We start from the raw sequence: 18,438 nt of genomic DNA on the forward strand, positions 1-18,438 counted from the left end.
AGAGAGGACCGCGGGAACCGAGCGTGGACCACAACAGAGCATTCTCACTGTTGTTCGCTTGCATCTTGTTTTCTTACTCATTTTCTTTCGTTTTTGATCTGATCTTTCTTGTGCAGCAAGAGAACTGTACAATTATGTTTACCGATATTGAATTTAACACCTATTTTAAGATACATAACATCTATTGGATTACTTGCCATCTAGGGGAGAGGATGAGGGGAAGGAGGGGAAAATTTGCAATACAAGGCTATGATCAATGTTCAAAAATCATTTGTGCATATATTTAATTAAAAAATAAAACTTTGGGCCTTATTAGAGTTTTGATAGATTGGTTCAATCTACCTCTCTGATCTTTCTGGGATTATATTATTAGGGATAGGGGGTAGGAAGGGAAGGCAAGAAATGTTTACAGAGCACTTAATAAATATCTTATTTGATCTTCATCCTATGAAATAGGTGCTCTTATTAGCCCCATTTTACAGATGAGAAAAGTGAGGTCACATAGCTAATAAATATCTGAGGCAGGATTCAAACTTAGGATCCAGCTAATGAGATCTTCAAATAAAGTAGAGAAGATAGGAGGATGCCAGACAGAGCCTTGTGGACTCACAACTCAAAAGCATGATCTGGATGAAGGTGAAGGTGGGGCGGTGGACACAGTGCCAGACTCGGCACCGGGGAGATCTGTGTCAAACTTTCCCTCAGACACCTATTAGATACGTGGTCCTGGACAAGTCACTTTCCTCTGTTTTCCTCAGTTTCTAAAACAGTAGGATGGGAATAATAACAGTACCTGCCTCCCAGAGGAATCAAATGAAATACTTATCGTGAAGTGCATAACACAGAGTTAGTGTTATGGAAATGTTATTTATGTTGTCGTCCAGCAAAGGAGACTGAGAACAAGCCATCCAAGAGGTAAAAGAAGAACCAGGAAAGAAGAGAATGTTAGGAAGAAGGTGATCAGAGGCTGCAGAGATACTGAGGAGGGTGGGGTTAGTCCTATCACACTCTCCTCCTAGATACTCTAGGTTTTTGGGGTGCTGCTCTCTCCTCATTCTCCTCCAACCTCTTTCACTACTCCTTTTCAGTCTCCTTTGCCTGATCTTAATCCAGGTCACACCCACTAATCAAGGCTGTCCCCGGAGTCGAAGGTGGAGCTTTAATGGCTAACTCACCTTTCTAACCATTTCAAAACAAGACCTGCCCCTCTGGGCTCCAGGCCTTCTTTTTGCCTCCTCCCTCCCCTGCTCTGACCCCTGGCCTCCCCCTCCACAGCTCCTTCTCATTCTAGCTCTCAATTCCCTCTGTTCATCATTTCCCATCCACCCAGGCTGTGGCCTGTTTTGTCTGTATTTGTTTGCTTGGTGTCTCCCTTTGGACTGTTGGCTCTTTAGGTTCTAGGCTCTCTTCCCTGGAATGGAGGGGCTCCCACTGAAAGCATTCTCCCTGCCACAGCACAGCCAGTGAATGAGTGAGCCCAACTCCGGCTTCGGCTTGGTGGGGCGAAGAGGGTCCCCCTTCAGGACCTTGGATACCGCCTCCTCAGGCTCAGCCTGTCACATGGGATGTGAGCCCTGCACTCAGAGCAGGGCTCAGGGTTAACCCCTGCCCTCACTCTAGTCCATTCTCCATTTAGTTGTCAAAACGATCTTCCTAAAGCCCAGATCTACCACCTCATGACGCCCCACTGGCTCCCTATTACATCCAGGCTCAAATGTGCAAAGCCCCTGATCCCCTTGTCCCTCCCTCCCCTTTCCAGGCTTCTTACACCTTACGCTCCCTCCTCCAAGTGCTCTTTGAGCCCATGGTTCTGGCCCCATTGATTCCCCTCAGACAAAACACTCCATTTACCAGACCTGCAGTCTTCTCCCTCCTCTCCTCTCCTCCATGGCTTTTCTCGAGTCTCACCTGAACCAGCAACAGGAAGTTGGGATGGGTTAGGGCACAGGCAGCCGAGGCCCCAGAGCCTCATTCATTCCCCATCATCTGCTCCCATAGCCTTTTTCTAAGGACCAGGAGTAGCCACGATGGTGAGAACCAAAGTGAAGGGGCCTGGCCCGTTGTGCCAGATGTGGTGCTAGTGGGGGGAGTTCTCAGATTTTATCTTTGGTCTGGCCCAGTCTTTCAACTCTTCAGCTCCCTTTGAATTTCACCGGGAATTGGTTATTTGCCCTCTGAGCTACATGACATCTACACCTTCAATAAGTGTGCTAAGGGAGCTTTTATCTGTTGGGGTTTTTACTCTGGGGCCCCCCGACCAAGGGGTCTGTGGACAGACTTCCCAGGATCAGTGATCAGAGATGGGAAAATGTGATGTCATTATTTTCACTGAGCTTTGCCTGGAATTGAGCATTTCCTTCAATTCCTTAACAGCATCCTTTGAAGAAGGGTGCGCTGATTTCACCGGGCACCTCTGGAGGGCCCGGGACGGTTTCCGATTCTCTCAGTGGCCCGGACCCGGGCCAGCTGTCTGAGGCACTCCGCTAGAGACATCCTGCCAGGCTGACACTTTTGGAGTCTGGCCTATCACCTGCTTCTACTAGCAGCTCATCAACAGCCCTTCATTTTTTTGTCAAGAATTGCGGGCCTCACAACCCATCTCCTGGGTCTGCTTTGAGCTGGGACCATGCCTTCACCACTTCCAGAAAGATGTGGGCTTTGCTCTCTTGCATAACCTCAAGCCTCTCCTCAACCCCAGGGGGAAGGAACTCCATGATAATGGGGCTGTGTCAGAGAGAGCATCAGCGATGCCCACTCGGGAGACTTTCCAGGGAGAGATGTCTGCCCTCCCTGCCTCTGACTGTGTGGCTTGGGGCTCTGACAGGTCTCCTCTGGACTTCTCATGTGATAGAGAAGGGGATTTCTTCTTCCGCTCCCCCTCTGTCACTGTGGCAGCAGCTCAGACGGGGCGGTGAGAGCATGGCTTTGTGCAGGGGAGCCCGAGGCTGCCTCTCGGGCTCCCAAGAGCCTCTCTTGCTTTGTTTTCTCCTTCCTCAGCACAGGTGATCAAACAATGCTCAGGGAGAGGGTGGCTGGTTGTTTTCTAAGCTGCTACTGTCGGTCCCCCGTCCAGCCCAGATTGGCACTGGAATACAGAGAGCCGTTGTGGAGAACAGGGGCTAGCGAGGAGAACGCGGCATGCTTTGCTGCATCCCCAGGGAGAGGCTGGGTGCTGTTTGGGGCAAGAGCAGGCTGCACCTTCATCCCGGAGCCCTTCAGTGGAAACTAAGGCCAGCTGGCAGCTCTGTGAATTGTTCCCCATTTCTGAATCATAAAACCAGGGCCTTCTGAGGAAATGCCCTGTGCCCGGGTGTGGTCCAGGGGGAGGAGCCAACGCGAAGCCTCCAGCTCTGTCCCTCTGACTGGCTGATGGGGGAGGCCAGCAGCATCTGCAGGGACTCAGGAGGCCCCAGGAGGGCTGGGTTGAGCTAGATGCCCTGAAAGCTCAGGGTGGCAGAGGGCCCAGGAGAGCTGGATCAGCAGCGTCAGGTTCCAGATAGAGCTTGAGGAAGGCTGATAGAAGACTGTCCGAATGGAGGATTATAAGCGTGTTGGCCACTGTGGAAGAGGCGCTTTGGGTTGAATGAACTCAGGCAGCAGATCAAAGGCTTCAGAAGCAGCTTAAAAATAACCAGCCACCCTCCCCGAGCACTGTTTGGTCACCCGCCGGAGGAGGCTTTGCACAATTTGGAAGCTTGTTGGACATGGCTCCAAATCGCTTTCCAGAGTAGTTCAATCACTTCACAGCTACGCCAAGAGTGCATTCATGTACTTCTTTCCCCCGGTTTTGTTCTCTTTCCTGGCCTTCTGAGGGCGAGTCTCCCTGCCTAGTAGCTAGGTGTGTGGTAGAAAGACTACTGCTTCTAGAATCAGGAGGCTCTGCGTTCAAATTCGACCTCAGGTCCGGCAGACTCGGTGCTCCACATTCCAGGAGGTGCTCCATAAATGCCGATCCCTTCCCCCCGTTTTCTCTCCGTTACATTTCTGGAATTATGGGTGGTTTGGAACATTTTTTCAGGCAACTGTTGATTCTTGCCTTTTTCCCTTCCAAAGACGCCCGCTTCTATCTTTTAGCCCTTTATTAGGGATGGTTCCGGGTCTCATGGATACGAATTCCTGGTGCTTCATACAAAGCCCGAGTCTCGCCAAGCAGCATCGATTAAACGCTTACTCTGCGCTTGGGCGCCACAGTGCTGGGGGCCCCAGGTCCCGGTCCGAGGGATACAAGGTAACTGCGGACGGATACAGTGTAGCGGAGACTGTAAGCACTTCAGGGCCCTCTCGAGGAGCCCGCCCTTCTCATCCCTCGCTTGATCGAGGTGCTCCGACGGCGCCTCCCCATTGGATGGTGCGCTCCTTGAAGTGCACCCTCAAGGGGATTTGGTATTGCCAATGTCCGGCATACAGTACGTGCTTAATTCATGCTTGTGGCTGACTGGTGCCACCTTGCCCCTCGGACTGCCCCCGGAAGTTGATTAGGGATAGACAGGGAAGTTCTGAGGGGGGTCGGGACACATAAATGAAGCCCCCCAAGTAAGGAGCCAGAGTGGAGATTGGAATACAGATTTCTGACTCGACTGAAGGGGTCAGCTCTGGGCCACGTGGGCTGCTCTAGAAAGTCACCTTTCTGCGCCGGCACTTTAAGGAGGAAAAAAAAATTCCGCTCCTGCCAGGGTCCTCTCCACTGCGTAGCCGCCAGAGCGCAGCCGCAGTGGGGGCCGGGAGAGGCGGTGCGAGCGAAGGGAGGAGTCACGTGAATTCCTTACCCAGGCAACTAAGGCCGCCCGCTTAATCCCGACCGGGCCGCAGGCCCGCCCTCTTACAGCGTGGCGTTGCGATTGGTCCGCCTTTTCTCGGCGCCGCGTTTCGATTGGTCTGCTGTCGTCAGGAAGGGGGAGGGATTTCCTAGTGCTTCCTCTCGCCCGTGGGCCCTGGGAGCCGTCGCTCATACGCGTTGCCATAGCTCTCGTGAGCGCCCGGGCACAGGCTCTTCTCATTGGCCGGCCAGCAGGCTCGGCCTGTTCATCAGGGCCGACACCGCCCCGCGCCGCGCGGTAGACCCAGGCCCCGCCCCCGGCCCGCCCCGCGCCGGCGCGTCCTTCCCGCGGCCCCGCCTCCGCCTCCGCCTCCGCCCCGGCCCGGTTCCCTGAGTCTCAGCCTCCGCCCCGGCCCCGTTCCCGTGTCCGTCCCTCCGCACGTCAGGCCCGTGCCCGCGCCCGGCCGAGGCAGCATGAAGGTGACGGTGGACTTCGAAGAGTGTCTCAAGGACTCGCCTCGCTTCCGGTGAGACCCCCGCCCCGGGGGAAGGGGGAGGGGGCCGCTGCCAAAGGGGGAGGGGGCGGGGCCGCCGCTGTCAGGCTCCCCTCCCCCTCCCTGCGCCTGCGCTGTAACGAAGGCGGGGGGGGGGGGTTGGGGAGTGGGGGCAAGTCTGGGAGAGTATGGGGGCACTCTGGGCTGGGGGCGGAAAGGGTCCGCTTCGCAGCATCCCGAATCCGAGCCGGAGCCCCGGCCCTTGGCTTTGCAGCGGAGCAAACTGAGGCAGCCCCGGGAGGACCTCGAGGGGAGGGCGAGGGGCTCCCCGGGTACCCCCCCCCGGAAGCTGCTTTCTCACTGCTGGCTTGGCTCCAACGCCCTCCCTGCAAAGCCTGGGCATGGGGGCAAGAAAGTGAAACCCCCGGGGGTCTGGTAGGGGGGCCTCACCGGAAGCTGTGGAGGACCATGGGGGGCCCGACGTTCATCAGACCCCTGGCTGATCCCCTTAGACGCCCCCCAGGCAGAGGCGATTTAGGGTTGGGGTCACCCTTGGACGCCGCAGAGTCTTCCCTCTGTAGGATTGGGGTCACTCCTTAGGCAAAGCTGAGGCTTCTCTCTAGCATTGAGGTCACACCTTAAATACCTCCTAGGTATCTTCTCTGTAAAAATGGGGTTTGCTAGCACAGCCGGGCTTCTCTCTGTGGGATTGGGGACCCCTTAGACACTGCTGGGCTTCTCTGTAGAATTGGGGACCCCTTAGACACTGCCGGGCTTCTCTCTGTGGGATTGGGGACCCCTTAGACACTGCTGGGCTTCTCTCTGTAGAATTGGGGACCCCTTAGACACTGCCGGGCTTCTATAATATTGGGGACCCCTTAGACACTGCCGGGCTTCTATAATATTGGGGACCCCTTAGACACTGCCGGGCTTCTCTGTAGAATTGGGGACCCCTTAGACACTGCCGGGCTTCTATAATATTGGGGACCCCTTAGACACTGCCGGGCTTCTATAATATTGGGGACCCCTTAGACACTGCCGGGCTTCTCTCTGTGGGATTGGGGACCCCTTAGACACTGCTGGGCTTCTATAATATTGGGGACCCCTTAGACACTGCCTGGGCTTCTCTCTGTGGGATTGGGGACCCCTTAGACACTGCCGGGCTTCTCTGTAGAATTGGGGACCCCTTAGACACTGCCGGGCTTCTATAATATTGGGGACCCCTTAGACACTGCTGGGCTTCTATAATATTGGGGACCCCTTAGACACTGCTGGGCTTCTATAATATTGGGGACCCCTTAGACACTGCTGGGCTTCTATAATATTGGGGACCCCTTAGACACTGCCGGGCTTCTATAATATTGGGGACCCCTTAGACACTGCTGGGCTTCTATAATATTGGGGACCCCTTAGACACTGCCGGCTTCTCTCTGTATTGGGGACCCCTTAGACACTGCCGGGCTTCTATAATATTGGGGACCCCTTAGACACTGCTGGGCTTCTATAATATTGGGGACCCCTTAGACACTGCTGGGCTTCTCTAATATTGGGGACCCCTTAGACACTGCGGGCTTCTATAATATTGGGGACCCCTTAGACACTGCCGGGCTTCTATAATATTGGGGACCCCTTAGACACTGCCGGGCTTCTCTCTGTGGGATTGGGGACCCCTTAGACACTGCTGGGCTTCTATAATATTGGGGACCCCTTAGACACTGCCGGGCTTCTCTGTAGAATTGGGGACCCCTTAGACACTGCCGGGCTTCTCTGTAGAATTGGGGACCCCTTAGACACTGCTGGGCTTCTATAATATTGGGGACCCTTTAGACACTGCCGGGCTTCTATAATATTGGGGACCCCTTAGACACTGCCGGGCTTCTCTGTAGAATTGGGGACCCCTTAGACACTGCTGGGCTTCTATCTTTAAGATTGGGGACCCCTTAGACACTACCAGGCTTCTTTGTAGAACTGGGATCAGTTCTTAGACGCTGCTGTCTTTCTGTAGGATTGGGGCCACCCCTTAAGTACTTCCTAGGTGTCCTCTCCTGAGAGTTGGGGTTACTCTTAGACTTGCTTCGGGATCTCTCTTTGGGGTTGGGGGTCACCAATCTCTCTGAGGCAGCCTCACACTCAGTGGCTTCTGGCAGGCTCGAAGTCCTGGCCCTGACACACAGAGATTGAGCCTGGCACTTACCTAACCCTTGGATGGGCCTGGGCACTTGCCCAAGAAATTTCCTTATGGGGAGGGGGCCCGGCAGCTCTTCTTCCCAGCTGGGGATCTGTGGGGGGGTGGGGCTGGAGCACATCTGCCCCAGGGCGGCAAGCTTGTCTGGCCCCTGTGGCTGCTCTTCCTTTGAGAGAAGAAAAAGCTTTCCCCACTCACGAATTCAGACTTGGGAATCATATTTTAGAGCTGCTGCCTTTTGGGGACCCAGTTGTATGAGGAGTAGGACCCAGGCTGTGGGCTGATGAGAATTTTCTGCCGTTTTTCTCTTGGTCTCTCTCCATGTGACTTGGGCAAGCTCAGCTGGCATCGGGCTTCCTGTCGTGCCCAGATGGGAGCCTCGGTGGCCGGGCTCGTTTAAAATGTACCCTCTCTGCTCGTGGCAGCCGAGTCGGGCTCTGGAAGTTCGAGTTGCTGTGACTCAGCAACTTACTTATGGGAAGAGGGAAGCCAGTTTCCCTTCAGATGTGCTTGTGCTGGGTTTGTCTCACCCTTTAGTTTGGAGAGCATCTTGGATATTAGGAAAAAATTCCAGCCACTAGTGTCAGTCATAGGTCATGTGAGAGCTCGGGACTTTGTGGAAATAGAGGAAACCACTGGAAGGTCTTTGGAGGCTGAGAGCGGGAGAGAAGAAGCTCAGAGATTGGATTGTGTGAGTCACGGAGCAGTCGGGGGGGGGGGGCATCTTTTGTGGCTGGGAGTCCGTGTGGTTTGGTTGCTGCTCCGGGCAGGCTGCTGTCGATAGAAGATGGTCACGGGCATAGGGTGGACTTCCTGAACTCAGCCATTGTCAGCGGGAAACTAAGGAGACAACACTTTAAATCCTTGAAAAGACGGAGTGTTTTTTTCCACTTAGTCTTAAAATGCCCCTTCTTGGCCGGGCTCAGGGAGCACGGAGGAGAAACCGTGGCCTCGGGTTGTCCCAGGGTAGCCAAAGTCTGACGGTGTTGTGTACGTTAGCTGCGGCCCAGCTTCGCAGCCATGGCAGCATTTGAGTCCGTGGTGCTGTCAGGTGCCTAAGCATTATCGTCTCATTTGGCACTTGAGAAAACGGAGGCTGAGAGTGAGTGAGAGCTGGAAGGGACCTCGGAGATCCTGGGGACCCCGGCAGCCAGTGGTCCGGTGGAATGTGAGAGCCCTTCTTCTAACCTTCCGGGCATGGAGAGTGCCCTGCTGTCTCACTACTAGGACATAGCAAGTCTGAGAGCTGTGTTGGCCACTGTTGAAACAGGATCGCAGATTTAGAGCCTTTTAGTCTGGGCTCCTTCTTATTTTACTGTCATGGAAACTGAGGCCCAGGAAAGTTAAGACACCTCCTTGAGGATCAGAAGCAAGTGGCCAGGCCAGGATTCCCCCCCCATGTCTTCCCCCTTCCAGATCCCAGCCCGCTTCCTGTCGTGATGATTTTACACAAGAAGGAGAGGAAGAAATCTTTCATGGGGAAGAGTAAGAGGCTGATAAAAAGTCTCATCCCGTTAACTTGAATCAAGTTAATGGTTAATTTAATTTACTGCCAAACATCACTTAAATTTTAATGGCCACATTTTAATTGTATGCATGTGTGCTTCCAGTTCATTTTGAAGTATGTTTTAAGTTCATAACTAGTGTAAATGTCAGCTTCCAGCTTAAAACATGCCTCCAAAATTAGATTTCCATATCTTTCCCATCATGGGCATGTATATTTTGACCAGGATTTGTTGGAGAATATTCCCCCGATTTACACCTGGATTTTTGTATTTGCCTTGGAGCTTTCAAAGTTGACAAACACTTTATGGAAATGATGTCTCTTTATTTGTTAAACACATCTTCCTTTGGAAACCAAAAGCTGAACTCGCTGGTCGGAAAAACGTTCTGTACCTAATACTCAGTATTGACTTGAAATCCTTTTCCTTATGCTTCTGCCCTGGGTGCTCCCTTTTTTGGGCAGAGGGAGTGACTTGGGAGCTCCTGGTGAAGAAATGCAGGTTAGTCATGCAGGTCAGCACCTGCTCTGAAGCTGAGTCTTGCTGAGAGGGATGGGGAGTGCGTGCAGGGAGGACGGGCCCTGAAGTGATGTAAGAGGGGAGCCTGTCCCAGTTCCCCACCCTGCTGCCTCCCAGGTCCTCCCAGCCATGTGGATAGACTGTTGACAAGCTTCCTGAGAGCTGGACTGGTTTCCTTTCTTATCTTTTGAGTCCTCCTGGCACGTAGTAGGTACTTAATCAGTACTTGTTGATGGAACCCTAAAGAGCCTCCATTTTAGTCAAGAAGGAAGAATGGAAGAACACCCATAGAAATACATGGCTCCTACACGCACACTCTAGAGATGGGTCGGCCTTGCTTTCCCGGGTCTGCTCATTTCATGTTGTATCAGCTCACATTACTCTTTCCATATTTTTCTAGTCCACTCTTGATGAGTTTGGTTCTCCTTAAAGAGTTTGTCTTAGAGGAAATCTAAGTTCTGTTTTGACCACGTGGAAGCCAGGTATTGGAAATATCTTGTAGGCAACGAGAGAGATGAGATTCCCTCAGGAGATGTGAAGGTCATGTGAGGGAGAGCATGGGAATGATGGAGTTTCAATGATTAGACTACAGATAAAACATAAACTAGATTTAGGGACAAAACCATGGGCATCATTGTGTAAGTGAGGGAGGAAGAGCCTCAGAACAAGAAGAGTGGATCTGGGAGAGGGTGGGGCTCTTGAGGCTGGCGGAGAAGAGCTGACCTAAAGTTGAGTGGTAACTGCTGAAAAGAGCCGTTCTTCCTGGTATCCTACAGCCGTGGCCCAGGAGGAGTAGAACTTTCGAGGGAGGGGAAGCATTCTGGCCAAAGGGGGACCGTGGGGTGTCACAGAGTGGCTCATAGAGCCTTAGCCCTGAAAAGCTGAGAACTCATTGTAAGTGGGTTTGGAGACATTGAAGCGTAGAGAGCTTGACTGCTTGCTCATTCCCTAGTATTAATTTAAAAATGTGTGGGACTACTTTTAAAGTTCCTGCTAGAGCCATTTCCCATTCTGCTGAAAACCATTTGGTTGGGCTCTTTTTTCCCTGTGACATTTTTTAGCCTCACAACTGGAAGGGCGGAGGCCACTTATCCTCCCGTGGTCCAGTTCCTCTGCTGAGGTTTGCTCCTTGGGTTTTTATTAGAAGGTCTCCAGAGGATGTGACCCCAGTGCCTCCTTTCCTTGGGGAGTTTTCATGGTCTGGTCTACATCTGCCTGCCTGTAATGGATGCAAGGCCAAGCGAAGTGTGGCTTTCCTGGATTTAAAGATGGCCCCTGCGTCTCGTCTTCCCTAGACTTTCTAGGTCTGGCGCTCCGAGCTCTTGCCTTCTCTTGGTTGCCCTTCCCTGGTATTTTCTGCTGCATGGCAGCTTCTGAAGGGGCGCTCTCCCTGGCCAGGGCACGGGCCTTCGCTGGGCGGGGAAGCTGCCTGAAGCCCGCTGGCTTTCATGCCCATTAGCCTCTTAGCTCATCGAGCTTGCCCTTTCATCCAGGACCATCTGCAGCCGTCCTGGTCTCTATCTGGCCCCCGCACCCAAACGGCTCCGGAGGAGAAAGTGAGCAGCCTCCCTCGCTTCAGCCCAATTCACTCGTCAGTCATGGCGTCATGTCCCGGAGGTCGTGGCTTGAGAACGAAGGACAAACCACCAGCAGCATATTGAGCTTGCCATTCATTCTGCCTTTTGTGAGCCATCTGATCCCCCCTCAGCCCATATATGTCCTGCAGGTTCACATGCACGGTTTTACAGATGGCTCCATGGAGTTTCCTTATAATGGTGTTGGGACCCTTTTCAGACCCTGACTCTGCCTTCTGGGAGTTTCCTTTCTCTCCCAGCTTTAGGGTGCCGCAGACTTGGCGAGAATGCCCTCCCTGGCTTTTTCTAAGCGATTGAGCAAAATGTTAAACTATTCAAGACTAAATCCAGACTCCTAGAGCGGCTGCTGGGGCTTCCTAGCTCTCCGACTCTTGGGGTGCAGCTTTTCACCGGCTTTGGGATTCCCCGGGCTGCGTCAGAACGAGAGTGTTGTAGTTGCAGCGGAGAGTGTTGGTGACTTAGCTGAACCTGAAGCAGCAACAGCTCTGGCATTCCCTTCCTCTCACATCCCAGTCAGCCCATCTCTCCACACCTCTCTCGCCCCATCCCAGCCCCTTAGCACAGGCCTTCTAGGGGCCACCAACTCTGGCCGTTGGGACGACTGCTTGCTTCTATTCCTTTCCTGCCCAGACTCATCTATTTTTTGTAAAACATTTTTCTTTAAAGTTTTGAGTTCCAAATTTTATCTCCCTCCTTTATCCTTTCCCCTTCCCTGAGATGATAAGCAATTAGGTTCCATGTTAGTTAGTACAAGAAGACTTGAATAAAAGAAAAAATGAAAAAGTGAAAAAGAACATGCTTCAGTCTATTCAATCATCATCAGTTCTTCCTCTGGAGGCAGATACTCTTTTGGGCTTGTCTTGGGTCATTGTATTGCTGAGAATAGCTAAGTCATTCATAGTTCTTCATCATAGTATCGCTGCTACTATGTAGAACATTGGCCTGGTTCTGCTCACTTTATTGTGTGTCGGTTCATATAAGTCTTTTCAGATATTTTGGAAATAATTTTTCTTATAGCATAATAGTATTCCATTATAATCATATACTCCAGCTTATGTAATCATTCCTCGATTGATGGGCATCCTTTTGATTTCCAATTCTTAGATATCACAAAAAAATTGTTCTATTTTTGTACAAATAGGCCCTTTCCCCCCCTTTTAAAAAAATGTCTTTTTGGGTTACAGACCTAGTAATATATTGTGGGTCAAAGGGTATGCACAGTTTTATGGCCCTTTGGGCACAGTTCCAAATTTTTCTGTGGAATGGTTGGATCCATTCATAACTTTACCAACAATGCATTAGTGTCTCAATTTTCCCCACATCTTCTCTAGCATTTGTCATTTCTCTTTTCTGTCATTATCTACTCAGAGAGGTGGGAGGTCTTACCTCAGAATTGTTTTAATTTTCATTTCTTTGATTAATAGTGATTTAGAGCATTTCTTTCTGTGACTATAGATAGCTTTAGTTTCTTTGAAAACTGCTAAGCTTGCATAGAGCCTGTTTTTGTCCCGCCTCTGCTCCTGGATCATTGGCTTTCTCCTCAGTGTCCAGCCTGTAGTTCAGGCCCTTCACAGTTGGTTGTCATCCTGTCTTTTGGTCCCTCATATTATTCTCCTCAAACTTTATGTTTTCACCAGCCCATTCTCCTCTGTTCCTTAAATATGCTTTTCTTCTTCAGCAAAAGAATGATTCTTTCTTTCTCTTTACTTGTTCAGTTCTTCCCCAACTTCTAAAGCCCAATTTGAATTGTTAGTTCCTTTGGGAAGTCTGGCTTCATCTGATTGGTGTCATGGAGCCTTTTGTGAAAGTCTCAAATTTCAGACTCTTTCAGGTCTGATTTCCAATTGATTCAGAATAATGTGATATTGAAACCAGTTGATTTGAGCAAACCATGGGAGCTGGAGGCTTGGGGAGTTCTAAGTGGTGAGGATGCTTCCCAAAGGAGGGAAGCAAGGCTTGGTGGTAAAACCTGGAATGCCAGTTCTTGGGTGGTGGCAAGGAGATGTCAGAGACCCAGAGGAAGGAGAACAGGACCAGGCAGGAAGCCACGTTGGACAGGCTGGGGAGGCTTCCCGGGACATCGGGCAGGCTGCAGTCGAGGTGTTAATGTATTGTTGTAGGGAGTCCTGGCTTAGGTGTTAGAGGGCTTGTTTGGCTTCCTGACTGGGAAATGAGGCTTCCGGGGCCTCCTTTCAGATCCAGATTGTATTGTCCATGTTGGCTTCGAACTTAGTGGTGATGAACATAGTGGAATGTAATGGAATAAGGTATCTCATGTTTAGATTACTTTAAAACTCGCCCCATATCTCCCTCATAAAAAAACCAATTTGATAAAGTAGGATAGGGAATTATTCCCATATCACAGAGTGGAAAGTGAGACTCAGGGGCTTATGTAATGAATGCACATGGAATGGAGCTTATTGAGTAGGAGTGTATGTGCCATGGTCAGACTATGCTCTAGGGAATGTCTCAAATCTAGTGCTCTAAGCTCTGTATCATGTTCCCATATTAGATTAAAGTTCTATGAGAGCCAAGGTAGTATCTTCTATAAACTTGTGTGGAATGGGTGAAATAGGACTAGAATCTATCCTTAGGAAATATCAGAGAGTATATAAAAAAGCTGGCTTTTCCTTCTTAGAATAAATTTAATTGATTTGAGAAACAGAATTGGGGTTTAAACTATTCCTTTGCATCATGTGATCCATTTGCTCCTTTTAAAAAGTCCATCTTCAAACAATGTCAAGCAGAGATAGCTGAGAATTAGAAGACGAGTATATTTTATGATAGTGCTAAATAGCTTGAGACTACAGATTTTATTAACACTCATTAGCCAGATGCTTATGAAGTGCTTACTGTGTGCCAGCCCCTGCTAAACACCGGGAATAAAAAGAGACAGGCCTTACCCTCAAGGAGCTTCCCATCTAATAATATACCCAGCAAGCTCTCTAATTAACAGAGGGAAGGTCTGGTATTAAAAGGAGTGTTGGGAAAGGTGTCCTGTAGAAGGTGAGATTTTAGTTAGAATTTGGGAGATCAGTGGTCAGAGCAGACAAGGGGATGGGGGACAATCAGAGAGAATTCTGGGAGCAGGGAGATGGAGGGGCTTGTTCATGGAACAGATAGGATGGAAGGGGATGAAAGAAAGGAGAGGGACTAAGGGGTAAGGAGGTTGGGAGTGGAGTAGACTTGGTTATAAAGGGCTGGGCTTTTAACACCAAACAGAACATTTCATATTTGATCCTGGGGGCAGTGGGGAGCTTAGTGAGTAGGAGTATGTGTGCCATGGTCAGATTATGCTTTAGGGAAGTCAGTTCAGTGGCTGAATGGTGAATGGGCAGGAGGGAGATGGGGAGACAGACTCAAAGAAGGTGACACCTCAAGTAGGTTATTGTAGCGATCCAGGCTTGGGGTAATCAGGGTTTGTACCGGGATGGGCAACATGAGAGGAGAAGGGCAGATAGGATGCAAAGGGGAAATCCATAGGCCTTGGCAGTCTGCCAGTGAGGGGAGGGGGTTATGGAGTCCAGGATGTGTCTTGGTTGTCAGAGAGCCTGAGAGGCTGGTGCTGCCCCGAACTGTGATAGGAAAGGCAAGAAGGAGGGTTGGGGGGGGGGAGGATAACAAATTCCCTTTTGGACATAAGTGAGTTAAGATGTCTACTGGACACCCAGTTCGAGATGGCTAAATGATTTTCTATCCTGACCTGACTGTTCCTATACTGAGATGATTTTCCATATTGACTTGGCTGTTCCTATAAATAATAGAATACAGCAAACACTTTTGACTTTTAAAAAATGCCCGATTTTCCTTGCTACTTATTTTTTTTACATCACCTTCACTTTTGAATGTCATCTTCCTTTCCCTTCCATCCAGTGCACCATTCTGTAAAAGAAACAAGTGAAAAATAATGAAGAAAAAAGAAAGCATTTTAGCAAAATCAAGCAGCACATCCCCAAAGTCTGACAGTATTTCCAGGGTTTACACGCATAGTTTTCCACCTTTGAAAAGAAAGGAGAGAGTTGTCTTTATTATGCAAGTAATGTTACAGAACTCTGTATCGGAGAGAAATTTTAGACATATTATAGCCTCATATTTAAAATCCTTAATCTGTTAAAGCCTGTTTTCTTCCAACATTTTATATGTATTTAGGGGTATTATAATTTTTATCCTTAATGATGTATTTTTTTCAATGATCAAATTTTAAAATTCTCCACATGTATCTTCACTCCCTGCTCCTATTAAAAAGAAAAAGAGAGCCCTTGTTAATGAGAACTAGAGTCAAAGATAACAAATTCCTGCACTGGCCATTTCCAAAAAATTATGTTTCAGTTTCTCCTACGAGTCCCCACTTTGTATGTCTGGACATGGGTAGCATTTTTCCTTAGTTCTCAGGACTAAGGGTTGATCTTTATATTTATCAGAGTTTGTAAATCTTTCAGAATTAAGCATTTTTACAGTGTCAGGATTATGGTATCAGTTGTGCCGTTTACTTTACCCCGCATCGATTCATACACATCTTCCCAGGTTCTCTGAAATTGTCTCTTCATTTATTATTATTTGATAATATTCCATTCTGTTTATAAACCACATTTTGTTCTATTCTTCCCCAATTGATGTCCACCCCCTTATTTTTCAATACTTTGCTGCCACTGCTCTATTCTTGTCCTCTTTCCATAACCTCTCTTGGGTATATGCAGTCAGAAGCTATGCATAGTGAAGTAACTTTATGGACATCATCCCAAACTGCTTTCCAAAACATCAAGACCAACTTTGTGCCTCCACTGATTGTGTATCAGTGTGCCTGTTTTCTCCCCTCCCCTCTAAACGGTAATTTTTCTTGCTGGTCCTTTTTGCCAATCTGATAAGAATGAAGTGAATCCCAGAGTTTCCTTAATTTGCATTTCTCTATTAGTTATCTGTAGCATTTTTTCTTATAACTCAGATATCTTCTCTCGGGGATTACCTGTTCATACCCTTTGGCCATTTATCATTTAAGGCAGGCATTTTATTTTTATAAATTTAAATCAATTCCTTGTCTATCTTGGAAATGACACCTTATTAGAGAAGCTTGCTGCAATGCTTTTTCCTCCCAGTTCATATTATTCAATCTTTTCAGTCATGTCTGATGGTTCAGGAACCCATTTGGAATTTTCTTGGCAGACTTACCGGAGTCGTTTGCCTAGTCAGGCTCATTTTACAGATGAAAAAATTGAGCAAACAGGGTGAAGGGACTTGCCCAGAGTCACCCAGCCTGTGTCGGAAGTTGGATTTGAACTTGGGAAAATGAGTCTTCCTGTCTCTAGGGCTGGTATTTTATCCCCTGCAGTGGCCCCTAAATGTCCAGATAGCTAATGATTCCCTTAAAATCTTAGCTGCATTCAATTTGTTTGCAAAACCTTTTAAAAAATGACCATTTTTTCTTTGGTGATTTCCCCCCTCCCTTGTTTGGTTTTTAGTCGTAGATTTGTGAGTAATTTCTTCCTGTTCTTCTAATGTGTTTGTAATGTGACCATTAATATGTAGATCTTGTAGATGTTTAGAGCTAATCTTGGTGTATAGTGTAAGATGCCGTTTTAAAACTGATTTCTGCTGGACAGTTTTTGTGAGAATAAATCCTTACTCTACTAGTTGGGTCTTTGGGTTTACTACAAGAATATGCTAATAGCTAGAATTTATGGAATGTTTCTGGCTTTGCCAAGGGCTTTACTTTTGACCTCTCATTGGGTCTTCCTCTAAGTTCTACAGGACAAGATTCTGGTCATCCCCATTTTATAGTTCAGGAACTGTACGTTGACAGAAGGGAAATGATTGAAACAGGATCCCTTAACGTGTCTAAGGCTGGATTTGAACTGAGTTCTTCCTGACTCCTAAGTCCAACACTGTCTCTACTGGTCAGCCATCCCATGTTTATGTCTCTCCTGTGTGTCTACTTTGTTCCATTTTTGATCCCCTCTGGTTTTTAAACAGATATATACTGTTTATCACATTAAGGAAAGATCCTTTAACTTCTGTGTTTTCTGTCCCTATTGATGTGATCATATGATTTTGGTTCTTGTTATTAATATATTGGCCAATTTATTGTGATCCCCATGTCACAGTGGATAAAGCTTCGAAGTCAAGAGGACCTGAGTTCAAATCCAGCCGCAGACACTTAACACTTCCAAGCTGTGTGACTGGGCAGATCACTTAACTCCACTTGCCTCAGGAAGAAAAAAAAAAGAAAGAAAAAAACAAAAGACCGATATTAAACAGTATCGCATTGTTCTTTATGATTTCTGCTTTGCAGTATCTTTCGAGATCTGATGCTGCTTCCCTTTACCTTCCTTATTTTTCATTATTTCTCTTTTGTTTCTCCAGATAATTTAATTTTTGTAGTACTATAAAGTAACTTCATTGGTGAGGCACTGAACAGGTAAATTAATTTAGCTAATATTGGCTGTTTTTATTGCATTGGCTTGGCACATCTGTGAGCAATGGAGATTGCCAATTGTTTAGATCTATATTTCTGCAAACAATGTTTTGTAGTTGTATTCATATAATTCCTGTGTACATCTTGCGTGCACAATGAGTATTTTATATATTCTTCAGTTATTGTAAATGGAATTTCTCTTTCTGCCTTTTCCTGTTGGCTTTTATTATAGTATATCAAGATGTTGATGATTTATGTGGCTTTAATATTCTGCAGCTTTGCTGAAGTTATTGTTTCAATTATTTTTTGGGTTGAATCTCTAGGATTTCTTTAAACACATCATCATATTGTCTGCAAAAAGAGGTTATTTGATTTCTTTTTTGCCCATGATTGGGCAATTTTCTTATTTCTGGAACTAGCATTTCTAGCACTGAGTCAAATTGGAGTGGTGCCAGTGGACATCGGTGCTGTATCATGACTCTGATGAGACTCAAGTTTACTCGCCTTGTATAGAATGCTGGCTCTGTGTTTCAGATATATACTATTTATCACATTAAGGAAAGATCCTTTAACTTCTGTGTTTTCTGTCCCTGTTGATGTGATCATGTGATTTTGGTTCTTGTTATTAATATGGCCAATTATATTTATAGTTTTCCTAATGTTAAACTAATTCTGAATTCCAAACTTAGAGTGTTTCACCTTTGTCATATGTTGCTGCAAGGTTTTTGCAGAGTTTTAAAATATGTCAGTCCTGATATTTTTTAGGAATATAGATCTGTAGTTCTCCTCTTTTGCTTTGACTCTCTCTGTAGATTATCAAGACAAGAATTGTGTCAGAAAAGGAATTTGGTAGGATCTGTTCTTTGGTTATTTTTGCAAAGAGTGCATGTAACATTGGAATTAAGTGTTCCCTGAGTTTGATAGAATTTCCTTATGAATCCATCTGGTCCTGGGTTTTTTTTTTTTTTTCCTTTGAGA

General features: G+C 47.9%; 1 protein-coding gene across 6 annotated transcripts in view; it reads left to right on the forward strand.

Moving 5' to 3' along the window:
• The first annotated feature begins 5,141 nt into the window (after positions 1-5,141).
• The window catches only part of ACAP2 (ArfGAP with coiled-coil, ankyrin repeat and PH domains 2), a 103,263-nt gene continuing 89,966 nt past the window's right edge, over positions 5,142-18,438 (forward strand). For all 6 annotated transcript variants that reach the window (XM_051991590.1, XM_051991594.1, XM_051991595.1 and 3 more), the window contains exon 1: positions 5,142-5,283. In XM_051991590.1, the coding sequence (XP_051847550.1) occupies positions 5,231-5,283 (53 nt within the window). In that variant the 5' untranslated portion in view covers positions 5,142-5,230. The remainder of the gene's footprint in view (positions 5,284-18,438) is intronic.

The sequence above is a fragment of the Antechinus flavipes genome, chromosome 3 (genome assembly GCF_016432865.1).
Source record: "Antechinus flavipes isolate AdamAnt ecotype Samford, QLD, Australia chromosome 3, AdamAnt_v2, whole genome shotgun sequence".
In the NCBI taxonomy this organism is placed as follows: Eukaryota; Metazoa; Chordata; class Mammalia; order Dasyuromorphia; family Dasyuridae; genus Antechinus; species Antechinus flavipes.